Source organism: Saccopteryx bilineata, chromosome 5 (genome assembly GCF_036850765.1).
Source record: "Saccopteryx bilineata isolate mSacBil1 chromosome 5, mSacBil1_pri_phased_curated, whole genome shotgun sequence".
Taxonomy (NCBI): Eukaryota; Metazoa; Chordata; class Mammalia; order Chiroptera; family Emballonuridae; genus Saccopteryx; species Saccopteryx bilineata.
The window spans coordinates 253,074,275-253,093,428 of NC_089494.1; the positions used below are offsets into that span (position 1 = coordinate 253,074,275).

General features: G+C 41.0%; 1 protein-coding gene across 9 annotated transcripts in view; it reads right to left on the minus strand.

The window, feature by feature from the left end:
• SLIT2 (slit guidance ligand 2) overlaps nt 1–19,154 on the minus strand; it is a 346,399-nt gene that overhangs the window by 70,742 nt on the left and 256,503 nt on the right. For 4 of the 9 annotated variants that reach the window (XM_066279051.1, XM_066279048.1, XM_066279047.1 and 1 more), the window contains 8 exons: nt 18,658–18,681; nt 16,179–16,196; nt 14,901–15,051; nt 11,091–11,165; nt 9,396–9,539; nt 5,074–5,217; nt 3,352–3,518; nt 2,346–2,478 (listed from right to left, as the gene is read on the minus strand). In XM_066279051.1, coding sequence (XP_066135148.1) covers nt 2,346–2,478; nt 3,352–3,518; nt 5,074–5,217; nt 9,396–9,539; nt 11,091–11,165; nt 14,901–15,051; nt 16,179–16,196; nt 18,658–18,681 — 856 coding nt within the window. The remainder of the gene's footprint in view (nt 1–2,345; nt 2,479–3,351; nt 3,519–5,073; nt 5,218–9,395; nt 9,540–11,090; nt 11,166–14,900; nt 15,052–16,178; nt 16,197–18,657; nt 18,682–19,154) is intronic. The other 5 variants (XM_066279053.1, XM_066279050.1, XM_066279046.1 and 2 more) reach the window with 2 other exon arrangements.

Sequence of the window (19,154 nt, forward strand, 5' to 3'; positions counted from 1 at the left end):
CTCCCTTTCTTTCTTTCCTGTAGCTTAAATTTCTTTGTTACCACTAGAGGGCAGCATGATCCCATGCACGTCAACACCTTGCCTTCATTCCAAAAAAATATCTTAAGAGAAAGCTAAAAAGGTTTGGAATATGTACTATGGATGTTTACATGTAGAACAATCTAAGAGGGAAATTATATAAAACTGATTAAAAATAATAGATATAATGTTTAAAATGTTCCACTGATACTATTTTGCCAAACTCTTTAATAATTTAATATCATAAGCACACGAGATTTTTCTAATACAGGCAGATATATTTCTGTAAAGAGGAGTCCTGCTGACTTGGTATGGCTCTAACAATAAGCCCTCCAGGAGATAAATCTAGAATTCACAAGAATAACAAGATTGCTTTTTAAAAATGTATAGAGAAATAGATTGAAGACTTGGTTACATGACAGAAGAAACATGTCAGTGGTCCAGGCAGCTCATGAGTCAAACAGGTTCTTAATGTAGCTGAGCAAGAAAACTAAAGAGTGTTAAAAAAAGTTTTAAACGGGATGTTCAAAATTATTTAGGGGGAGCCTGGAAAAACAACTAAGAGATGGGCCAGCAGTTAAAATGGCAGAAGATGAGATTTAGTGTCAAAGGTGATCTGCATGTTACGCTGTGAGCTATGTTCCCGGCCGGGTGCTTCTAGAATCAATGCTTTGCATAGGCATCTAGCTTTCAACTCTGGATGCAGGGTAATCTTTGGAAATAAATACACATTAGAGGAAGAATTAAGTATTTAATTAAACACACGCACACGCAACACAGTGCTTACAGTTAATTCACAACCGTGACTGGTAATAACTGAAAACCGATCACTTTACAACTATTCAAATCTAACAGGGACCTTCTGTGTACAAATGCTAAGATCATATAAATTTTGTTTAAGTGTTCAATTTAGGACCAAATTAGGATTCATAGAACTGCATATGATTTAAAAGCAAGTTTTTTTTTTTTTTCTGAAAACTAAAGTGGCATCTTTTTAACCCTCATTAAGTATGTTCCATGTTGCCAAAATTCTACCCAAGCTGCTCGTTTGGAGTACTTGTACACGGCTGCATTAATTATAGGTACGCCTTTGCATGAGTTAGAGCTGGGCTTAAATCATTTTTGATATATGGTTCCATACAGACAAAAAAAAATCAATGAGGCGACATGACTCAATTGCATGTCAAGAAGCATCTGTACATGGCCCACACACATACAGAGAGAGGCACGGAGTAGGGTGTGTGTGCATGAGGCAACTAGGAAAGCGTAGGTGGTGTTTAGTACCTAGATATGTGTGTTGGCCACGTAATCTGTAGTTCGATGGCAGTAATGAAAATGTTAGAGATCATTGACCCTACACCCTTTACAAACTGAAGGACTCTGATTCAAGTCCAAAGGGCAGTATTTCTTTTTAAGGTTAAGGATTAGACCAACTTTGTCCACATTCCAGAGAGTAGTGTATCCCATATGGTGAGATATTCTCCTAAAGAACACAGTAGTGAAGAATAATTAACCATATGGAATAACCCAGGCACTGTAGATAGACTAAATACACAGCATTTTTTTGTATTTTTTCTGAAGCTGGAAACGGGGAGAGACAGTCAGACAGACTCCCGCATGCGCCCGACCGGGATCCACCTGGCACGCCCACCAGGGGCGATGCTCTGCCCACCAGGGGGCGATGCTCTGCCCCTCCGGGGTGTCGCTCTGCCGTGACCAGAGCCACTCTAGCGCCTGAGGCAGAGGCCAAGGAGCCATCCCCAGCGCCCGGGCCATCCCTGCTCCAATGGAGCCTCGGCTGCGGGAGGGGAAGAGAGAGACAGAGAGGAAGGAGGGGGGGGTGGAGAAGCAAATGGGCGCTTCTCTTATGTGCCCTGGCCAGGAATCGAACCCGGGTCCCCCGCACGCCAGGCCGACGCTCTACCGCTGAGCCAACCGGCCAGGGCAATACACAGCATTTTCTAAGATGCACCGGATAGAATGTTGGTCTTACGAGATGAGATGCCCCATGAGAAAAGGGCCATAGAAACCAGTAAGGAAGGCAGCACTTGATATTTTATCATCCTCCCTTGGGGCTTCCTAGGGCTCCTTAGTATAATAAAGGCACTGAGAAGTCCTGCAGTGGTAAAATGGGAAAGACACACAACCAGTATTTCCCAAGGGCATCTGAACTAGCTTTCATTTATTTATTTAAGGTTGTATGTGATACTAACGGCCCACAGACTGTCATTTGCCAACAGGACTCTAAAAACTTTTGTTTGGTGCCCATTTCCCTTGGTGTGTGAAACACTGATTGTTCAGAAAAATGAAAGACACGCTTTACTTACAACTCAGTGACATCTCTCGGAATTCCTTTGGGCAAGCCCTTCAAGCCCTTGTTGCTACATCGGACCACAGTATCCAAGCAGGTACACTCCGCGGGACAGCGAGAGAGTGGGGAGCAGCTATTGTCATCATTGCCTAAATTGCCAAAACACATACAGGAAGACCCAGGTTTGAGGTTCTGCAGATGCTAGAAGAGATCTCATGCCTTTAAATGAACGCAACAAGCCCCAATCTTGAGCCACATGATCACTGACACATAGGACGTTAAGAATTTACGGACACCTCACGTTCTAGACGGCACCGTTTGTAGACAGCCCAGGGCAGAATTCCAGAAAATAATTTCCAATTGGTAGTATCAATACTATTATAATAGTTATTCTCTTTGTACAGTTATTTATATAAATTATATTTTTAATTAGAATATGTAACTGTCAGCTGAATTACAGATAAATGGTAAGGAGACACAAAGGGACAGAGTAAAAATGTTTAGCAAAAATAGTAGGGGTCCCTTGCTTTAAAACAGAGGGATCAAATAAGCTCAACATTCACTGGCAATAAGACCAGGACCTGTTTTTCCTACCTTTCAGGACTGTTAGAATCAAATGCGATGCCTATAGAGTGCATTACAAAGCAAAGCTTACTCTTTTTGCTAGATTTACTCGCGTTTCTATTTAAGAAGCCCACAGCTTTTCTCATTTGGAAAATGGCAGTTACCGGAAGAGATGCTCAGGTTAACGAACACGCGTTAAAACGAAGCTGTGAAAACAAGATCGACCGCAAGCTGGAAACCGGACAATCTGAAACACGCAGAAAAGCGCTACGCAGACTCGGCTAGGAAAAGTGCGGTCTGAGAAAGCAAGTGTCCAGCGGCTCAGGCACGGCCATACAAAAGAACAAACAGAGGCACAATGACCACCTCCGAATAGACAGGCTGTGCGGTCGTGCCCGCGGCATCAGCACGAGGCACCCGGACACCCGGAGGCCAGGGACCGGGCGAGGCTGCCTTACCATCATCGCAGGTGAAGTCCTGAATGGCCACATCCTGGATGGGGATTTCCTTGAGGAAGTACGGCTTCTGACACCGAGGGTTGCCCGTGACGATCCTCTTCTTCCTGAGCCACTCTCCCAACCACGCCAGGTAGCAGTTGCAGTTGAAAGGATTGGCCAAGAGGTTTCTGCGTGCCACAGGCAAACGAGGCAGAGCTGAGATTCTCGTTCTTACCGCCTAGAACTCCATGCTACCACTTCCCTGCGCTCTGTCTGCTGGAACGGCTCCTTCTTCCTGTTGCTATTCCCCTCCAGCCCCTCATTCCTACTCGATCAACACACACAGGATACTTTTTTTTTTTTAATTTTTTTTGGCTAGAATATTGATGGATGAAACTTACAAAATAACGACACTTTCAGAGAAGGAGTCTGCAAATAACTGCGTGCAAAAAATAAAGCCAAGGCAGCAACGTAGGGCGGAGACACTCAGAGACAACTCACACCTGTCAGAGGTCTGAGAGGCTGTCGTCCTTCCCGCCCCTGATAACGCAGTGACGGAATATAAAGATGAAGCCTGAGGTATACTACTGAGTTGAACCTGACAACAGCTATTTCATTAATTTGCCATTTCAAGATTTCTATCTCTTATTTGCTCCGGAGAATAGGTTTCCCATCTACACTGACAGCCGGGTTGATTAAATGCCAGTTATAAAAATGAATTTACTTCCACAAATCTCCATACTTTTGGCATCTTACCATTTCAGCACAAACCGATCGACAATCCCGTGATTTATAAACATGCCGTGTTTAATATGCACAGATTAGCAGCCCCATGTAAAATGTCACGTTTTATGCGGGAAGAGGATTAAGTACTTTCCTGATGGATGGACGCTTCCCTCAAATTATTTCTTTAGTGACCTGAGCTACAGGGAATGTTTTTTGTTGCTGTTGTTTTTTCTTTCTAACTACCTTTTGAGTTAGATTACTATGCCACCATTGCCAGGAAATCCAATCAGTTTTAAGATTTATCATGCCAGACACTGCTTCATAGATACCACTATGCAAGATGCCTGAAATACATTGTTTGGAGGGGGCTTTTTCTTTTCTTTTCTTTTCTTTTGACACTTTCTGAGTTCTGTGTCTAGACCCACAAATATTCTTTCTTCTTGAGCTGTCTACATTAAATGTCTTTCTAGACAGGCTCAACCTATTTCTTCAACATTTCCCTAATAATATAGCCAGTGCCCTCTAGCGAATAGCTATTGTTGGTCTGGTCACTCTCAGGCAGCTCTTGTCACTGTGAACTACCCTTTCGAGCCTCGTGTGGTGACAATAACCCTAGCAACTCTGTTTCTACAACTTACTCTGAACAGACCCCAGTGCAACAACACTGGGGGAAAAAAATCCATAACATTTCTTTTATTTGCAACACAAATGAGTAAGTAATAAGATGAAAATTTATGAATTAAGCCATAGCACGTTATTATAAAAAAGAAATGATTGAAAACTGCTATGATCTTTGTTAAATTTTAAGGTGAGATAGAAGGTATTCTTTTTAGAAAAGTTAAAATTTAACATAAACAAGTTTGTCTTTTTTTTTTTAAAAAAAAACCCACCTAAATTCTTAATCATATTTTTATGAAATGCCTAACAATTCTATAAGTGCTCTCAATGAAAGTAACAAATGTAATAAAATGCAGTGGCTCACGGAATACACAAACATGGACTACTTTTCATACTCACAGAGTAGATAAGGAATGAAGGGTGTCAAAGGCCCCCGGTGCGACTGTAGTGATTTGATTATCATATAAAGAGAGCAAGCGCACAGAACTGAGTCCTACGAAGCTGTCATTCCCTACGCAGCTTATGCGATTACTTCTCAACATCCTGAGGGGAAGAAAGAGAACACTGTTATGGAGAGAAAGCATCAGGCAATCAATTCTGCCTATCTGAGGACCGACATAGCCCCTTCTCTGCAAATCTGTAGCATTCAGTACTGTTTTCTGAATGTTCTCTACTCATGAGGGAATCATCACTGTGGCTCTCTGTACAGGAGAATCTTGGGTAAAAATAAAATATTTAGGGCTGTCAGTGATTACTACACTCAGTTACAAAAAGCAAGGTGAGCCTAGGCATGGATTTCCAACCCCATTCAGTTGAAGGTAGAATGCTTCCCTTTGATGTTATCATTTTGCTTGCACGATTACATAATGTCCTCATTCACCTGCAGCTCTCTCTAAGTCCTTGAAGCCCTGTGATTTGTGCATTCACTGCAGTATTACATTTGAGGCTGAACAGAAAGGAAGGCAGAAAAGAATCAATAAGGACAGCAGATGAAGAACTAAGGGCATCTCAGGGATTTACACGGCCGAGCCAATGTCACCACCCGCTGGGGGAGTCGGACTTGACTGAGCAACCCAGAGCTTGCATGGATTATTTAACTCATTAAAATTGTTTCACAACTTAAAGAAGAAACAAGAGTTAAAGATCTCAGGAGTCTGCAGTGGAGTTGAAATGAGGGCTTCTTTTTAAAAAAATTCTGACCAATATTTTATTTAGTCATTGCCATTAGCAGGATTAACACTGTGGTCAGTTTGTCATCACTGTTAAAGTTTTGGTCTAGTTCTTGATCCTTGTCTAAACTGTTTATTTGTGGGACTTAGAAAAACATCAAAAGGTTTCTAAAAAATCCCATGGCAAAATAAACAGTTGCCGTACGTCTTATTCGGGATTGCTAAAAGATTAGCTTCTTTTCCTGAATTTTGCTAGCCATGAGTTGACTACCATATTTGAGGGCTGCAGGCTGTGAGAAAGAGAAGCAAGACAAATGAACAACAAAGGGTTCCTTTAACATTCTAGCCTGTCTTATGATCAAAGGAGAAATATCAATTTCTGCATCTTGCCAAGTCACAGATAAGAAGAAAGGACAGTGCCATCCCCTCTTTACTATGACGTTTTACGTTAGGGACGAATGCACAAAAGAAAAGTATTTGTCTCAGCACTTCCCTTTGCCATAAATAATCAAGAGTGCTTGTCTTGATCTTGTTGGAGTCATGGACCCCCTGGGAGAAGATGAAGAAAATTTTGACACTGCAAAAATCCATGAGCACACAGAGGTACCACATTTCACCTGCAATCAGGGCCTTCAAAGACTCACTGAAATATGTACAGGTAGGCCACAGCCGGTTGGCTCATTGGTAGAGCATTGGCTGGGTGTGTGATTGTTCTGGGTTTGATTCCCGATCAGGGCACACAGGAGAAGTGATCATTTGTTCCTCTACCCCTCCCCTCCCTCATCTCCCCCTCCCCTCTCTCTCCTCCTCCCACAGCGGTGGCTCAATTGGTTTGAGCACATCTGCCCAGGGGCACTGAGGGTGGCTCCATGGAGACTCTGCCTCAGGCACTAAAATAGCTCAGTTGTGGGTATGGCCTGAGATTGGCAGAACATCGGCCCCAGAGGGGGTTGCTGGGTGGATCCGGTTAAGGCACATGCAGGAATCTGTCTCTCTAGCTCCCCTCCTCTCACTTGGAAAAGATGGAAAAAATATGTACAGGTACTGCTATAAGGTTTATAAGCCCCAAGGATTAAAAATTTAGGGGCAAGAGGGGTGGTCTTGTCAAAGTTTTTATAACCCCAAGCTGAAAGTTACCACTTAGAGGAATATATAGCCCAGATAAACCTACTTTGGGACTTTGCCCCGAGCTTGGCTCTAAATGCTCCATTATGCTTGTTGGGATCCAGAGGAATTAAGTAGAGGGCCTGTTGGGTGTCTGTCTCAGGTGTCGAAAATTAAGAGGCATGAAAACATTGCCAGAAACATAACAATGGTGAAAGATGCATTTAGAGAACCCGTCACAGAGAGAGACCTGTGAATGGAACTTGTCAGAAGAAATAATTGATAAACTCTTTGAAGCGGTGTTATGAACTGAACTGTGTCCCTCTAAAATTCCTAGGTTGAAGCCCCAACACCGGATATGACAGTCTTGGGAAGAGGAGTTTTAGTGCGGTAACTAAGGTTAAACGAGGTCTTACAGGCGGGGCTCTAATCTGACAGGACTGGAGCCCTTCTAATAAGAGGAAGGGACACCAGCGCACTCTCTCTCTCTCCCCACGTACAGAGGAAAGGTCAGTAAAAGCACAGTGAAAAGGTAGCAATCTGAAAGCCAAGGAAAGGGCCCCAGAGGCCAATCCTCTCAGCACCGTGTCCTTGGACTTCCGGCTTCCAGAACTGTGGGAAGCAGATTGCCGCTGTTTCATCGCCCAGTCCGTGGCTCCTCATTGTGGCGGCGCAGGGCAGGATCCCCACTTCCTGCCCCTTCGACTGCCCATTCAAGGAGCCGGTTCCAGTAACTAGCAGTCTCTCCACTCCCATCCCAGAAGGAAGGACTCTGTTTGCTGCAGGGTCTGTGTTCTGCTGAGTTACCTGCGATAGCTTAGGGTTGGGCCTGGGGGCGGGAATAGACACAGCCACCTCCGGGATAACCTCTCTGTCTTCCTTCCACACTCCTCCCGGCCTCCTCCCTAACAAGCTGAAGGAATACTTGCACAGCATTTGGACGGGGCTCTCAGTTACCCATGAGGGGGGTCAGCAGGGGACATGGGTCCTTCTGGATGGCTAGGTTTCACAAGGAACACACGGCTCCTTCCCCGTGCAGAGGTTTTGCAGCAGGATTTAAATTTGGAATGTTTGTAACACGTCCCACCGGCTGGAGGCGTGTTCTCCCCCTCTAAACCTGACACAGAGCAGGCCTGGGACTCTGGGCTCTCTGTCCCGGCCCCTGGCTGTGGCCCTGAGGGCTGGGGGAGGAGCTGAGGGTTAAGGGGACACAGGGGAGCTGGGGCCTTCTCCACTGCATTTGCCAAGGGCTGCTGCTTGGTGACAGTTTCCTTCCTGTCTTCTGAAGGCTTCAGAGTTTGGTTGGTGTCTCTTCCAATTTTTAGGCCACCACTTTTGTCAAACATGATTACATACTCTAGAGCAGGGGTCCTCAAACTTTTTACACAGGGGGCCAGTTCACTGTCCCTCAGACCGTTGGAGGGCCGGACTATAAAAAAAAAACCTGTGAACAAATCCCTATGCACACTGCACATATCTTATTTTAAAGTAAATAAACAAAACGGGAACAAATACAATATTTAAAATAAAGAACAAGTAAATTTAAATCAACAAACTGACCGGTATTTCAATGGGAACTATGGTGGGCCTGCTTTTGGCTAATGAGATGGTCAATGTGCTCCTCTCACTGACCACCAATGAAGAGGTGCCCCTTCTGAAAGTGTGGCAGGGGCTGGATAAATGGCCTCAGGGGGCTGCATGCGGCCCGCGGGCTGTAGTTTGGGGACCCCTGCTCTAGAGATAATACAAATGACATATGTGCTCGGTAGAAAATTCCAACTTAGAGTGTTGTCCTTACTAGTCAATCCAATCCCCTCCTCCTTGGCCAACAACCTTTTGGAAACATTCAGAATTTCTTCTCCCCCACCTTACAACCTATGAGCCAGTAAGAAGACATAACTCCTAGCATGTCTGCTTTGAACCTGGCAGTAGAAGCTCCCGCCTCATCAGTCCCTCCTGCACTGAGACCCTGCAGGGGCAGATAAAGGTGTTCTCCAGGTGAGCTGCTATGATGCCATCGGGTTGAGAGCAGACTCTGAAGCTGGTGACCTTGGCCCAAGGCAGAGTATTAGATGGAAGTATTTGCGGAAAAGGAGAAAAAAATGATCATTCTGAGTCTGATCAGAGGGGCCAGTCTGTACACGGAATGGAGCAAAGATGATCTTTTCTGTTGTGGAATTGCAGCCAGGAGACCCATTTGCTCTTTTGCAGGTAACATGCTAAAGTCAGGGGTCCCAGAGTAAGAGACTATCTGCATCCACAATCGTGTGTGTGCATGTGTGTGTGTGTGTGTGTGTGTGTGTGTGTATTGCAGAGAAAGAGCTGGCTAGCTGGGGGGCTGAGGGAGAACAGACTCTCCATCCCCTTCCCCTCCCCCTCCAGGATTACAATGACCCAGAAAGCACAATCCTGTAGAAGAATAATCACAATATAAACAAGAGTACTTACAACGTTTTGAGACTTTCCAATCCCTTGAACATCTTATGCTGCACATTTTCCAAACGATTACTCGTGAGGAGTATTTCATTTACCCCAGACGCTCCTTCGAAAGCTCCCTCTTCGATGTCTGTGATCTTATTGTTGCTAAAGTTTCTAAATAAAAATAGTTGAAACACAGATTTTAACTTAAACAATTGCTCTCAAACAACGAGGGCACTAAGACATGTTTGGTGATTCTCTTCTATTGAACAGTCTCCCACCATCTTAGACATCTTCTCTGCCCAGCACTCCCAGGGCTCTGAAGCGACATCAAGCCAAAGTGGTAACAATACTAAGGGGTAACATTTGCAGTGAAAAAAAGCAGCCGGATCACTGTCAACACGACCTGAATGGGTCCCCAGCAGGACAAAATTCTTGAGGTCTGGTATCAAAGTGCATAAACCTTTGTTTGCCACAAAACTTAATGAGGGACTTTCAAGGAGATGCCCCTGATTAAAAGTGTTGAATAAATTAACGACTATAAGAAGGCAACTGGGTAGAGAGAAGAAGAATTGACTAAATTTCCATGCTTAGAGAGCATCAGAAACATATCCGAGTATGAGTTTGTTCCCAGGGAAAAGTCTCGTGTCAAAACCACCAACCTAACCGTCAGTATTTAGTGTGACATGAAATACTGCAATGTTGGCCCAGTGGGCAAGAACATCCCAGTGAAGCAATGTCCTTTCTATACATTCCCTCCTTCTCTTTTGCACTGCTCCTTCCAAGACTAGGAATGTCCATAGAACAAGCATCGTGTTTATGTATCCTTTGATTCGTTTCAGAGTATGGCCCATAATAGCCATTCAATAAATAGGCATTCAATTGAAAGGCATTTTATAGCTGAAAAGAAAGAGCAGTTCGTGTCAGAGAAAAAGGAGGACAGTTAAGCAAGGAGAAACTCTTCAGGAGGCAGTATATAATATGGGCGTCAGGTGAACAGAAATCACTTCAGTCCTCTCTGCCTCTTCCGCCTCTGTGACTGCAGAGCAGCTACATACATAAAAGCACAGGTACCACGGAGGAACGCTCCCCTCCTGATGTTTCTAAATACGGGGAGGGTGCTCTGTTGGCCACACACTCTCGGCCTCCCCGTGTGCCCCCAGCCCCCTCCGCAGGGGGTGGAGTGCTGTCCTGAATGTTGCTGAAACTGCTGAGCTTACAAAACTATTTTGAAATATGAGTTGTGGATATGTAGCAACACAGATGAGCTAGCAAGCCAGTTTAGCAATCATTAATTTTGACTATCTCCTAATGAAAGTTTAATGAAGCAAAAAGTCAAATAGTTGACATGGAATGTGCCGAAAGAGAAATAACAGCTTGGTCTGGGGAATAGTCAAGGAAGTTGCAACACATTATTGAACCAGTCTCTAATGCGCGTGCGTGCGGGGTTCCGCTGAGGACGCCCAGCAGACCAGCTGTCTGAGTGACAGGGAGACGCCCGCGTTCTGCGACGGAAAGGTGGTTGGCATCGCGTGAATACGGAGAAAGAAGGCAGTTACTCAGAGAGCCCCCTAACGTCATGCCGCAGGTAGTCACTGCGTGGAAATTCCTCTGGATCTTTTATATTCTCCAATTTCCAAAGAAATCCATATAAAAAGGCAAAGGGGTGGGAAAAACACAATAGAACACACAGACATTTGCAAAGATGGTTAATGTACAGCTTACATTTTACGTAGCTGAGGAAGCTTCTTGAAGATGCCTGTAGCTTCCAGCACCGTGAATTCATTATTATTGAGACGCCTAGGGAGAAAGGAACAGTCAAGTGTTGTGACCAAGAGTCAGGAAGGGATTACATTTTATTTCTCATACAGAATTTTAACAGTATGCAATGCTTATCCTAAAGCAAAATATAGACCACACGTCACAGAAGATCTGAGGAAAGCACAGTTGCCCCTCAATATCCACAGAGGATTGATTCTAGGACCCTCTCAGGACACCAAAACCCATAAAGGTTCATGTCTCACATGTAAAACAATGTAGTATTTGCATAGAACCTACATGTATCTTCAGGTATAATTCAAATTATCTCTAGATTATATATAATACGTAATCCAATGTAAATGCTGCTACGTAAATAGGTGTAAAATTGTATTGTTTAGAGAATAATGACAAGAAAAAATGCCTCTACATGTTTCACATTCAGTACAGGCCAACCATTGTAGACTCAACTACATAGCATACGTCAACATCAGGGAACATTTTTGTGTGTGTGTGACAGAGAAAGAGACAGAGAGAGGGACAGACAGACAGGAAGGGAGACAGATGAGAAGCATCAATTCTTCATTGCAACACCTTAGTTGTTCATTGATTGCTTTCTCATATGTGCCTTGACTGGGGTCTACAGCAGAGTGAGTAACCCCTTGCTCAAGTCAGCGAACTTGGGTTCAAGCTGGTGAGCTTTGCTCAAACCAGATGAGTCTGCGCTCAAGCTGGTGACCTCGGGATTTTGAACCTGGGTCTTCTGCATCCCAGTCCGACGCTCCATCCACTGCGCCACCACCTAGTCAGGTGGATAACATTTTTTTAAAATATTTTCAATTCAAAGTTATTTACATTTGCAGATGTGAACCCCAAAATATGGAGGGCCAATTTTACTTATTTCTTTCCCATTCCACTCAAATTTTAATGATCAAAATAAAATATATAAGAAGCACATAGTAAAAAAAACCAATCATTGAAAATCAAAACAAGCTCTCATTTAGTAATCACAAACTTTTTTCTCACTATTACCCTTCCCTGAGAGCATTTTAGACCACTTTTTCTTTAATTACCTGTTCCATAATTTTTTCCATAATTAATGGTTTTACTGACATACTATTTATATGCCACAAAGTTCACTCTTTTAAGGTTTGTAGTGGTTACATACATTCACAAAATTGTGCAACCCAATTCCAGAATATACACATCACCCAAAAAAGAAATCCCACTACGAGAGTGAGCAGTTACTCTCAATTTGGTCCACCCACTAGCTCAGTTCTTGCACATCACTCATTAACCTTCTGTCTCCATAGATTTTCCTCTTCCAGATATGTCATATTAATGGAATAATATAAAATGAGGCCTTCCGTGGCTGGTTTTTTTTTTCACTTTAAATAGTATTTGTAAGGGTCAACTGAGTTTATCATATACTAGCACTTCATTCCTTTTCATGGCCAAATAGTGCTCCACTGTATGGATGTACCACTTTGTACTTATCCATTTATCAGCTGATGAAGATTTGAGTTGCTTCCACTTCTTGATTATTATAAATAACCCTTCTACAAATGTCAGTGTATAAGTTTTTCTATGGGTATATGTCTTTGATTCTTTTGGATATTTACACACATGTGAAATTGCTGGGTCACACAGCAAATTAATGTTTAACTCTTTGAGAAAGAGCCAACCATTTTCCAAAGGGGCTCTATTATTGATATTTTATAGACCCAGAAGCAATGTAAGAGGGGTCCAATTTCTTTCACCTGCTATCATCCTTTTCGTTTCTTTGTTTTTAATGGCCATTCTGGTGGTTGTGAAGTGTTATATCATTGTGGTTTTGATTTATGTTTTCCTAGTGCCTAATGACATCAAGAATTTTTTCATGTGCTTATTAGCCATTTGTACATCTTCTTTGGAGAAATGTCCATACAAGAGATTTGACTACTTTTTAACTGGGCAATGTACATTTTTATTTTTATTTTTATTGTTGAGTTGTAAGAACTATTCTTTCATTCTGGATATAAATCCATTGTCAGATGTATGGTTTGCAAATATTTTCTTCCAAGTGCTGATTTTTAAATATATGACTGAACATTTCTTAAGTTCTTACAACATACAATACATAAACTCTGCTGAAAAATGAATTAGATTCTAGTTTCTAATACAATTCTTGACTGATAAGTAAGCCTCCTTATATATTGTCATGCTGGAAGCCATGATTTGAATTATTGTTTGTAGTATTACTGGAAGTAAGCAAATTCCCTGCTTGACTATAGTGCTTTATTCACATGGTCTCCAAGCATTTCTAGAAATCCTGGAGCTATGAAATAGTTTTATGAAGTAACAGGAATAAAAAAGCATCACTTATAATCACAGGCTAGTTCGTTTCTGTCATTTCTTTGAAAGTGTTACATTATTTTTAATTATTCAAATTGCTTAAAATTCATTAAGTAACAAGCAGGAGTATAGGCACAGTAGGCAATAAACCATAAAACATGATTCCTGTCATAAAGGACTATAATCTATGTAGTTGAAGACAAAAGGATCACACACGCACAGAAAGACAACCAAATATGCAAAGTGGAGAATGACAAATACCAGCTGGCGCTCTACATAAACATGGCTGAGATGTTCAGAGAGTGATGAGATTTCACCAGGTTTTCCTTGGATTTTTAGAACACGAATGCTAAATGTCTCACTTTTATAAATACAGTCAGTAAAAGCGATCTGTGCATGGGCATAGTACCTACAAATGATCCAACAAACATATTTTAGCAACTAGCACGTGCTAGGCCCTTTGTTAGGATTTTAAATATACATTTGATCACACTCTGTTTCTTCAGCTTTTGCTGCTATTCCATTCTTCGTGTTTTGATACTTGATAATCACCGAGTCCTTTCAGCCATGAGTCAGTAAAGTAGTAGAGCAGATTTTAAAAAGACTCTCTTTTTTAATTCATAATTAACAGAGATTCAAAATGGTGATTCTCGGACTACGTACTGTATTTGGTTGCTATAACAACTAAATATGTTAGCCTGACCTGTGGTGGTGCAGTGGACAGAGCATTGACCTGGAATGCTGAGGTTGCTGGTTCGAAACCCTGGGCTTGCCTAGTCAAGGCACATACGAGAAGCAACTACTGTGAGTTGATGCTTCCCGCTCCTCCCCCCACTCATTTCTCTCTCTCTTCTCTCATTGCTTTAAAAATCAATAAATGCCTGACCTGTGGTGGCGCAGTGGATAAAGTGTCAACCTGGAATGCTGAGGTCACTGGTTTGAAACCCTGGGCTTGCCCAGTCAAGGCACATATGGGAGTTGATGCTTCCTGCTCCTCCCCCCTTCTCTCTCCCTTCTCTCTCTCTCTCTCTTTCTTTCTCCCCCCTTCTCTAAAATGAATAAATAAAATCTTTAAAAAAATCAATAAACAAAATCTTTAAAAAAAGGACTAAATATGCTAAAAGTATATTAAATCTTCAGAAAGGGGTTTGGGCATAAATATTGCTCAAGAAATAAATAACAAGATGAATGCAAGGATGAATAGTATTACTAAGTGCTAACTGAATTTTTGAGAGGCAAGTTAACTGCTGTAATTGCATCTTGGGCCAGAAAGCTGAAGTAAGGTCGTCTCTTAAATATTCTTACACAGAGAAGAGTTATGCCAACGTGTGTTCATTAAGACCAATGTAATTATCAAGATTAAAAGAGCGATACAACAATCCCAATGCTCTGATGCATTTGCTTCCTCCCTCCCCACCCGATTTGGCTGGGGGAGGAACTTACAGCTCGGCCGTGTACTGAGGGATGTGGTCTGGGACTTTGATGAGCTTCTGATTGGAGCAGTCTACGGTGGTCCCCTCACAGCGGCACTTCTCGGGGCAAGCCAAATCTGCAAAGCAGTCCCCACTTAATTTCGATCGATAATCTTCTGTGCCTATTGAGGATTCGAGCCAAGAAAAAAAAAAAAAAGAAGAAGAAGATACTGAGTCTAAAGGTTAGAATGTTTGTTCATTTTGCAGGAAGAGAAAAAAGGAAGACAACTGGAGATTATGCAGCAGGGAGACAACTGGGGGGACTTTGGTCAATGGATGTCAGGAGAGGGTTACAACGAGGGTTTGGGACTTGCTGGAAAAGAAGAGTAACTAGATTCACAGGACAGGAAAACATTAAGAGAGATGAGCTTTTCACAGCTGTACTTTCTGCTGATCCAGGTATGAGCCATTTCTAGCCTATTTGACAGCTAATCACACAATGACTAGTCATTGTTAAAAAAGGTGATTTTTTTTTTTTCTCTCGGAGTCAAGAATTTAAAACGTATCCAGTCATCAACGTGTCCCTAGATATCATTTTCAATTAGGGCTTTCAAGGCAAATAGATGTACTCAGGTTTTTAAATTTTCTGTGGTCTTTTATTATTCTCTCCCTCTCACATAATCTTCAGAAATGCCTAAAGAGCCCTCTTTTTTTTGTTTGTTTGTTTTTCATTTTGATTTTATGAAGAGAGACAAGCAAATCCTGATTTAAGCCTCAGCAGCTTGTCCTGCTGTAGAAAGCTGCGTGACGTTCCATGGTGCTTGACGGAACCATGTTTTACTCATACCTGGCAACCACATGGTTAGATCAAGCACAACAGAAAATCTCGCTACAAAATCACTACACCATCCACTAGGCCAAGGGTAAGACGGAGAAGGAAAGATGAAGGGAAGCAGGAGAAAAGCTACAGACGTTTCGGAAACGGAGTATTGTTTACACGACATGCATTCTTCCTGCAGAACGTTTACGACCGTAGTGAGAGTATTACTACCGACCATGTCCTGGAAACACAAACAAGGGGTTCTACGGAAAGGCGCGTCCACCCATTCCTCACAACTGCGGAATGGCAACAACAGCTTCCGGGAGGGGCACCGGGGAGAAGTTGGGCGTCAGCTACATGGACAATGGAGAAGCTCAAAAGATCTGCGGTTTCTTCTTAGAAAAAAGGCACAAAAGACCGAGACTGGAGGGAGGTACACCAGGATTGAAAAGGGAGGACACTGTGTTTGGATCAGATGCTTTTACTTACAGCCAAAATGGTGAACTCCTGCAAAAGTAAAGATCACCAAGAAGGAAAGAAAGACAGTCATCCCAGTTATGATGAAGAAGTCTGTCTACAAAACTAAGGTCTCTTTCTTCTTTCCTCACTGTGGTAATTATCGAGGAATGACATGGTATAGTAGGAATTTTCATGCTTTGTAAACTTCCATAATAATTTTTTGAAGTGTAGTGGTCTTACAGGAAAAGCAATGGCATACATAAACGTATAGCACAAATTAAGTTCTTGTCAATTCCTTTAAAAGATGAACTCTCTGCAAGATAGATTTTCTGGTGAGTTATCACTGCAACATCTAGAGTGCCAGACAGGATGGTGGTAGGCGAGTAAACGTGTAAAATGAAGTGAAAAACTAATCATGGAGATCTTCAAGTACTATCATTAGCACGTTGGGATTAATCCATAGGTTGTGGCTTACATGCTTTTTAATGACCTTTCCAATTTATATTTAATGCCATCTAATTAAAGTGGACTCAGTAAAAAGTTTGCAAAGGTGAATATAATTGTTTCATTACATCTGGAAATTAATGCCATGACATTTTAAAAAAATATTTTGTGTTTTGGCTAAAACGTAAGTTAAAATTAAAATGAGGAAATACTGGGAACAAAGTCTAAATTTCAGGTACACTATATAGTTTACATTTAAAATAATCCACTTTCAATACATGACAATGATTCTTCTTTTATGGTGGCTCTTTTGATAGGTTAAAATTTTAATTAAAATCTGGAAAAAAGGGAGAGTCGGACAAAAGAATTCTTCTGAGTCATGACTTCCATAATGATTATCCTGATAAATGTAAATTGAATCCTCAGAAATTGACAATTAAGCTGTGATAGTTGACATAAAAAGTATTTTCCAGAAGCTAATTTGGCTGCTGTCAATAAGTGGACAAAAATGTACCAGAGTTTATGAACACAAGCTGACTTTTGTTCTTTATTTGAAGAATTGAAAATATTAACTTATAAATTATTAATGAATTTTATTTACAATATCTAATGTAATAAAATAAATATTTAAAATAATATATTTAATGTAATAAATAATGAAGTTTATTTAAATGTATTAGATGGAATAATTTGCTCTAATTTGGTGATTTAATTAATATTAATCTTTTATCCTATAGTGTTCTGATGTTTAAAATATAACCTTTTCTGGGTAATAGTTATCAGATGACTTTCTACTTAATAATTGGGTAAAAATAATGAATTTTAAGATTTATAGTGAAAGTCATAGAACCTCTGTTCAACTGTTCCTTCTTACGCAGCCAGAGTAATATATAAAATATTATTGATCATTCAAGCTCAAAATAAAAATAACACAAAAATCTGTTTTATGCATTACATTATTTAAATTATAACTCAGTAATGGCAAGCAACACCTATTTCCTTAAAAATAGAGACCAAACTCAGAATTCTTTAAAAAATAGGTGTGATTGTACACACTAGTAGTACAGAACGCGTTATATTTACAGATGCTAATATACATTACAGTGTAGAATATACCCAGAACATGGCAAATGTGGTCTATCAATTACTACTTAACATACATTTTTCATACAATAATTTAAAACAAACAAGTCGAGAGGTATTTTACACAATTGGCAGGCAAGGAAAAATTAAGAAAAGAAACATAGTTCAAAGAGCTAGTTCTAGAATCATCAAACTTGATAGTGTTAAAACTGTAGTGGTAGAACATTCCAATTACTTTTCTAAGAATGTTTCATGCACTGGCCTAAATTATTTAAGGCACTTAGTGCCCGTGAACTTGTGATGCTTTCCGGACAAGATCAGTGTCATTTTTGTGGAGTTACACTGTGACACCAGGTGTGTAAGGGTGTCAACCCACAGAGACAGTACAGCTACACGTAAATCAGCACGAAGTTGCAGTGTTGTTTGCTTGCTTGTTTTGTTTTGTATAAAAAGTTAAGCAACTGCAATCAAAGTCAAGCAAAAAGTCAGGGATACATTTTTAGTGTAAAAACTATAAAAAAGGTAAATTCCATGATTGAAAACCACAGTTCTCTGTATCGGTAGCGGATTCCTTGTAGAACTAGCTCTTTGATAACAGAAAGCTCTCTGTCTTTAAAACCAGCTCAATCAGCTACATTTTAAAAACAGGTAGAGAGATCAGATATACCACATAAGGAGAGAAAATGATTTAAGTAGAAGCCATAGGTTCAAATATTTTAACTACCATGAGACTTTTTAGATAATGTGCCAAAGTGAGAGGGGGGAAAGGTGGGAGTTAAATAGTATTTATATTTAACATCAGAAGCTGCATGCAAAAGTCAGGTGTTCAGGGAACAGCTACAAGTGATCTATGCAGAAGTAACTCTATCTACACAGTACCCGCTGTATTCTCAAGAGCATGCATATCAGAGTTTTAGAAGCTATATTTTACAAGGTAAGGAAAGGGTGTCTGCAGTTAGTCCTACTACCGAGCAAAACCTACCTGGAATGAAATACTGTTCTTTAGCTAAATAAAAAAAGAGAAAAAAAAATAGAAGATGCACCTGAATGTCAGCCAGCAGAGATATGAGTTATATCAGATTAAGAATGGACTCACGTTATTACAGATAATTAAGTGAAAATGTATACACAGTGAGTACTAAACGCATCTATTGATAGAACCATGGACAATAACCAGCGTGGTCTTGATATTAGCTTTTTAAGTATCAATTAACTGCCGAATATGAAATACATCTGGGATAGTTAGGCAGCATACTACTCAAAACATACAGAAGGCATTGTATCGTAAGAAAATAGAAAAGATTAGACCAAAGCAAATGGTAAGTTTCAGGGAAGTAAGCTTTCTATTTAATATTAATGCAATGCACCTATAATTAGCTTTCTATAAATAAATGTAAATTCCCAATGTCTTTAAACATGGCCTTTTGGGGGGGGGGAATGTATCCTCCCAGTTCCATTCAAAATAAGAGAACGCAAATG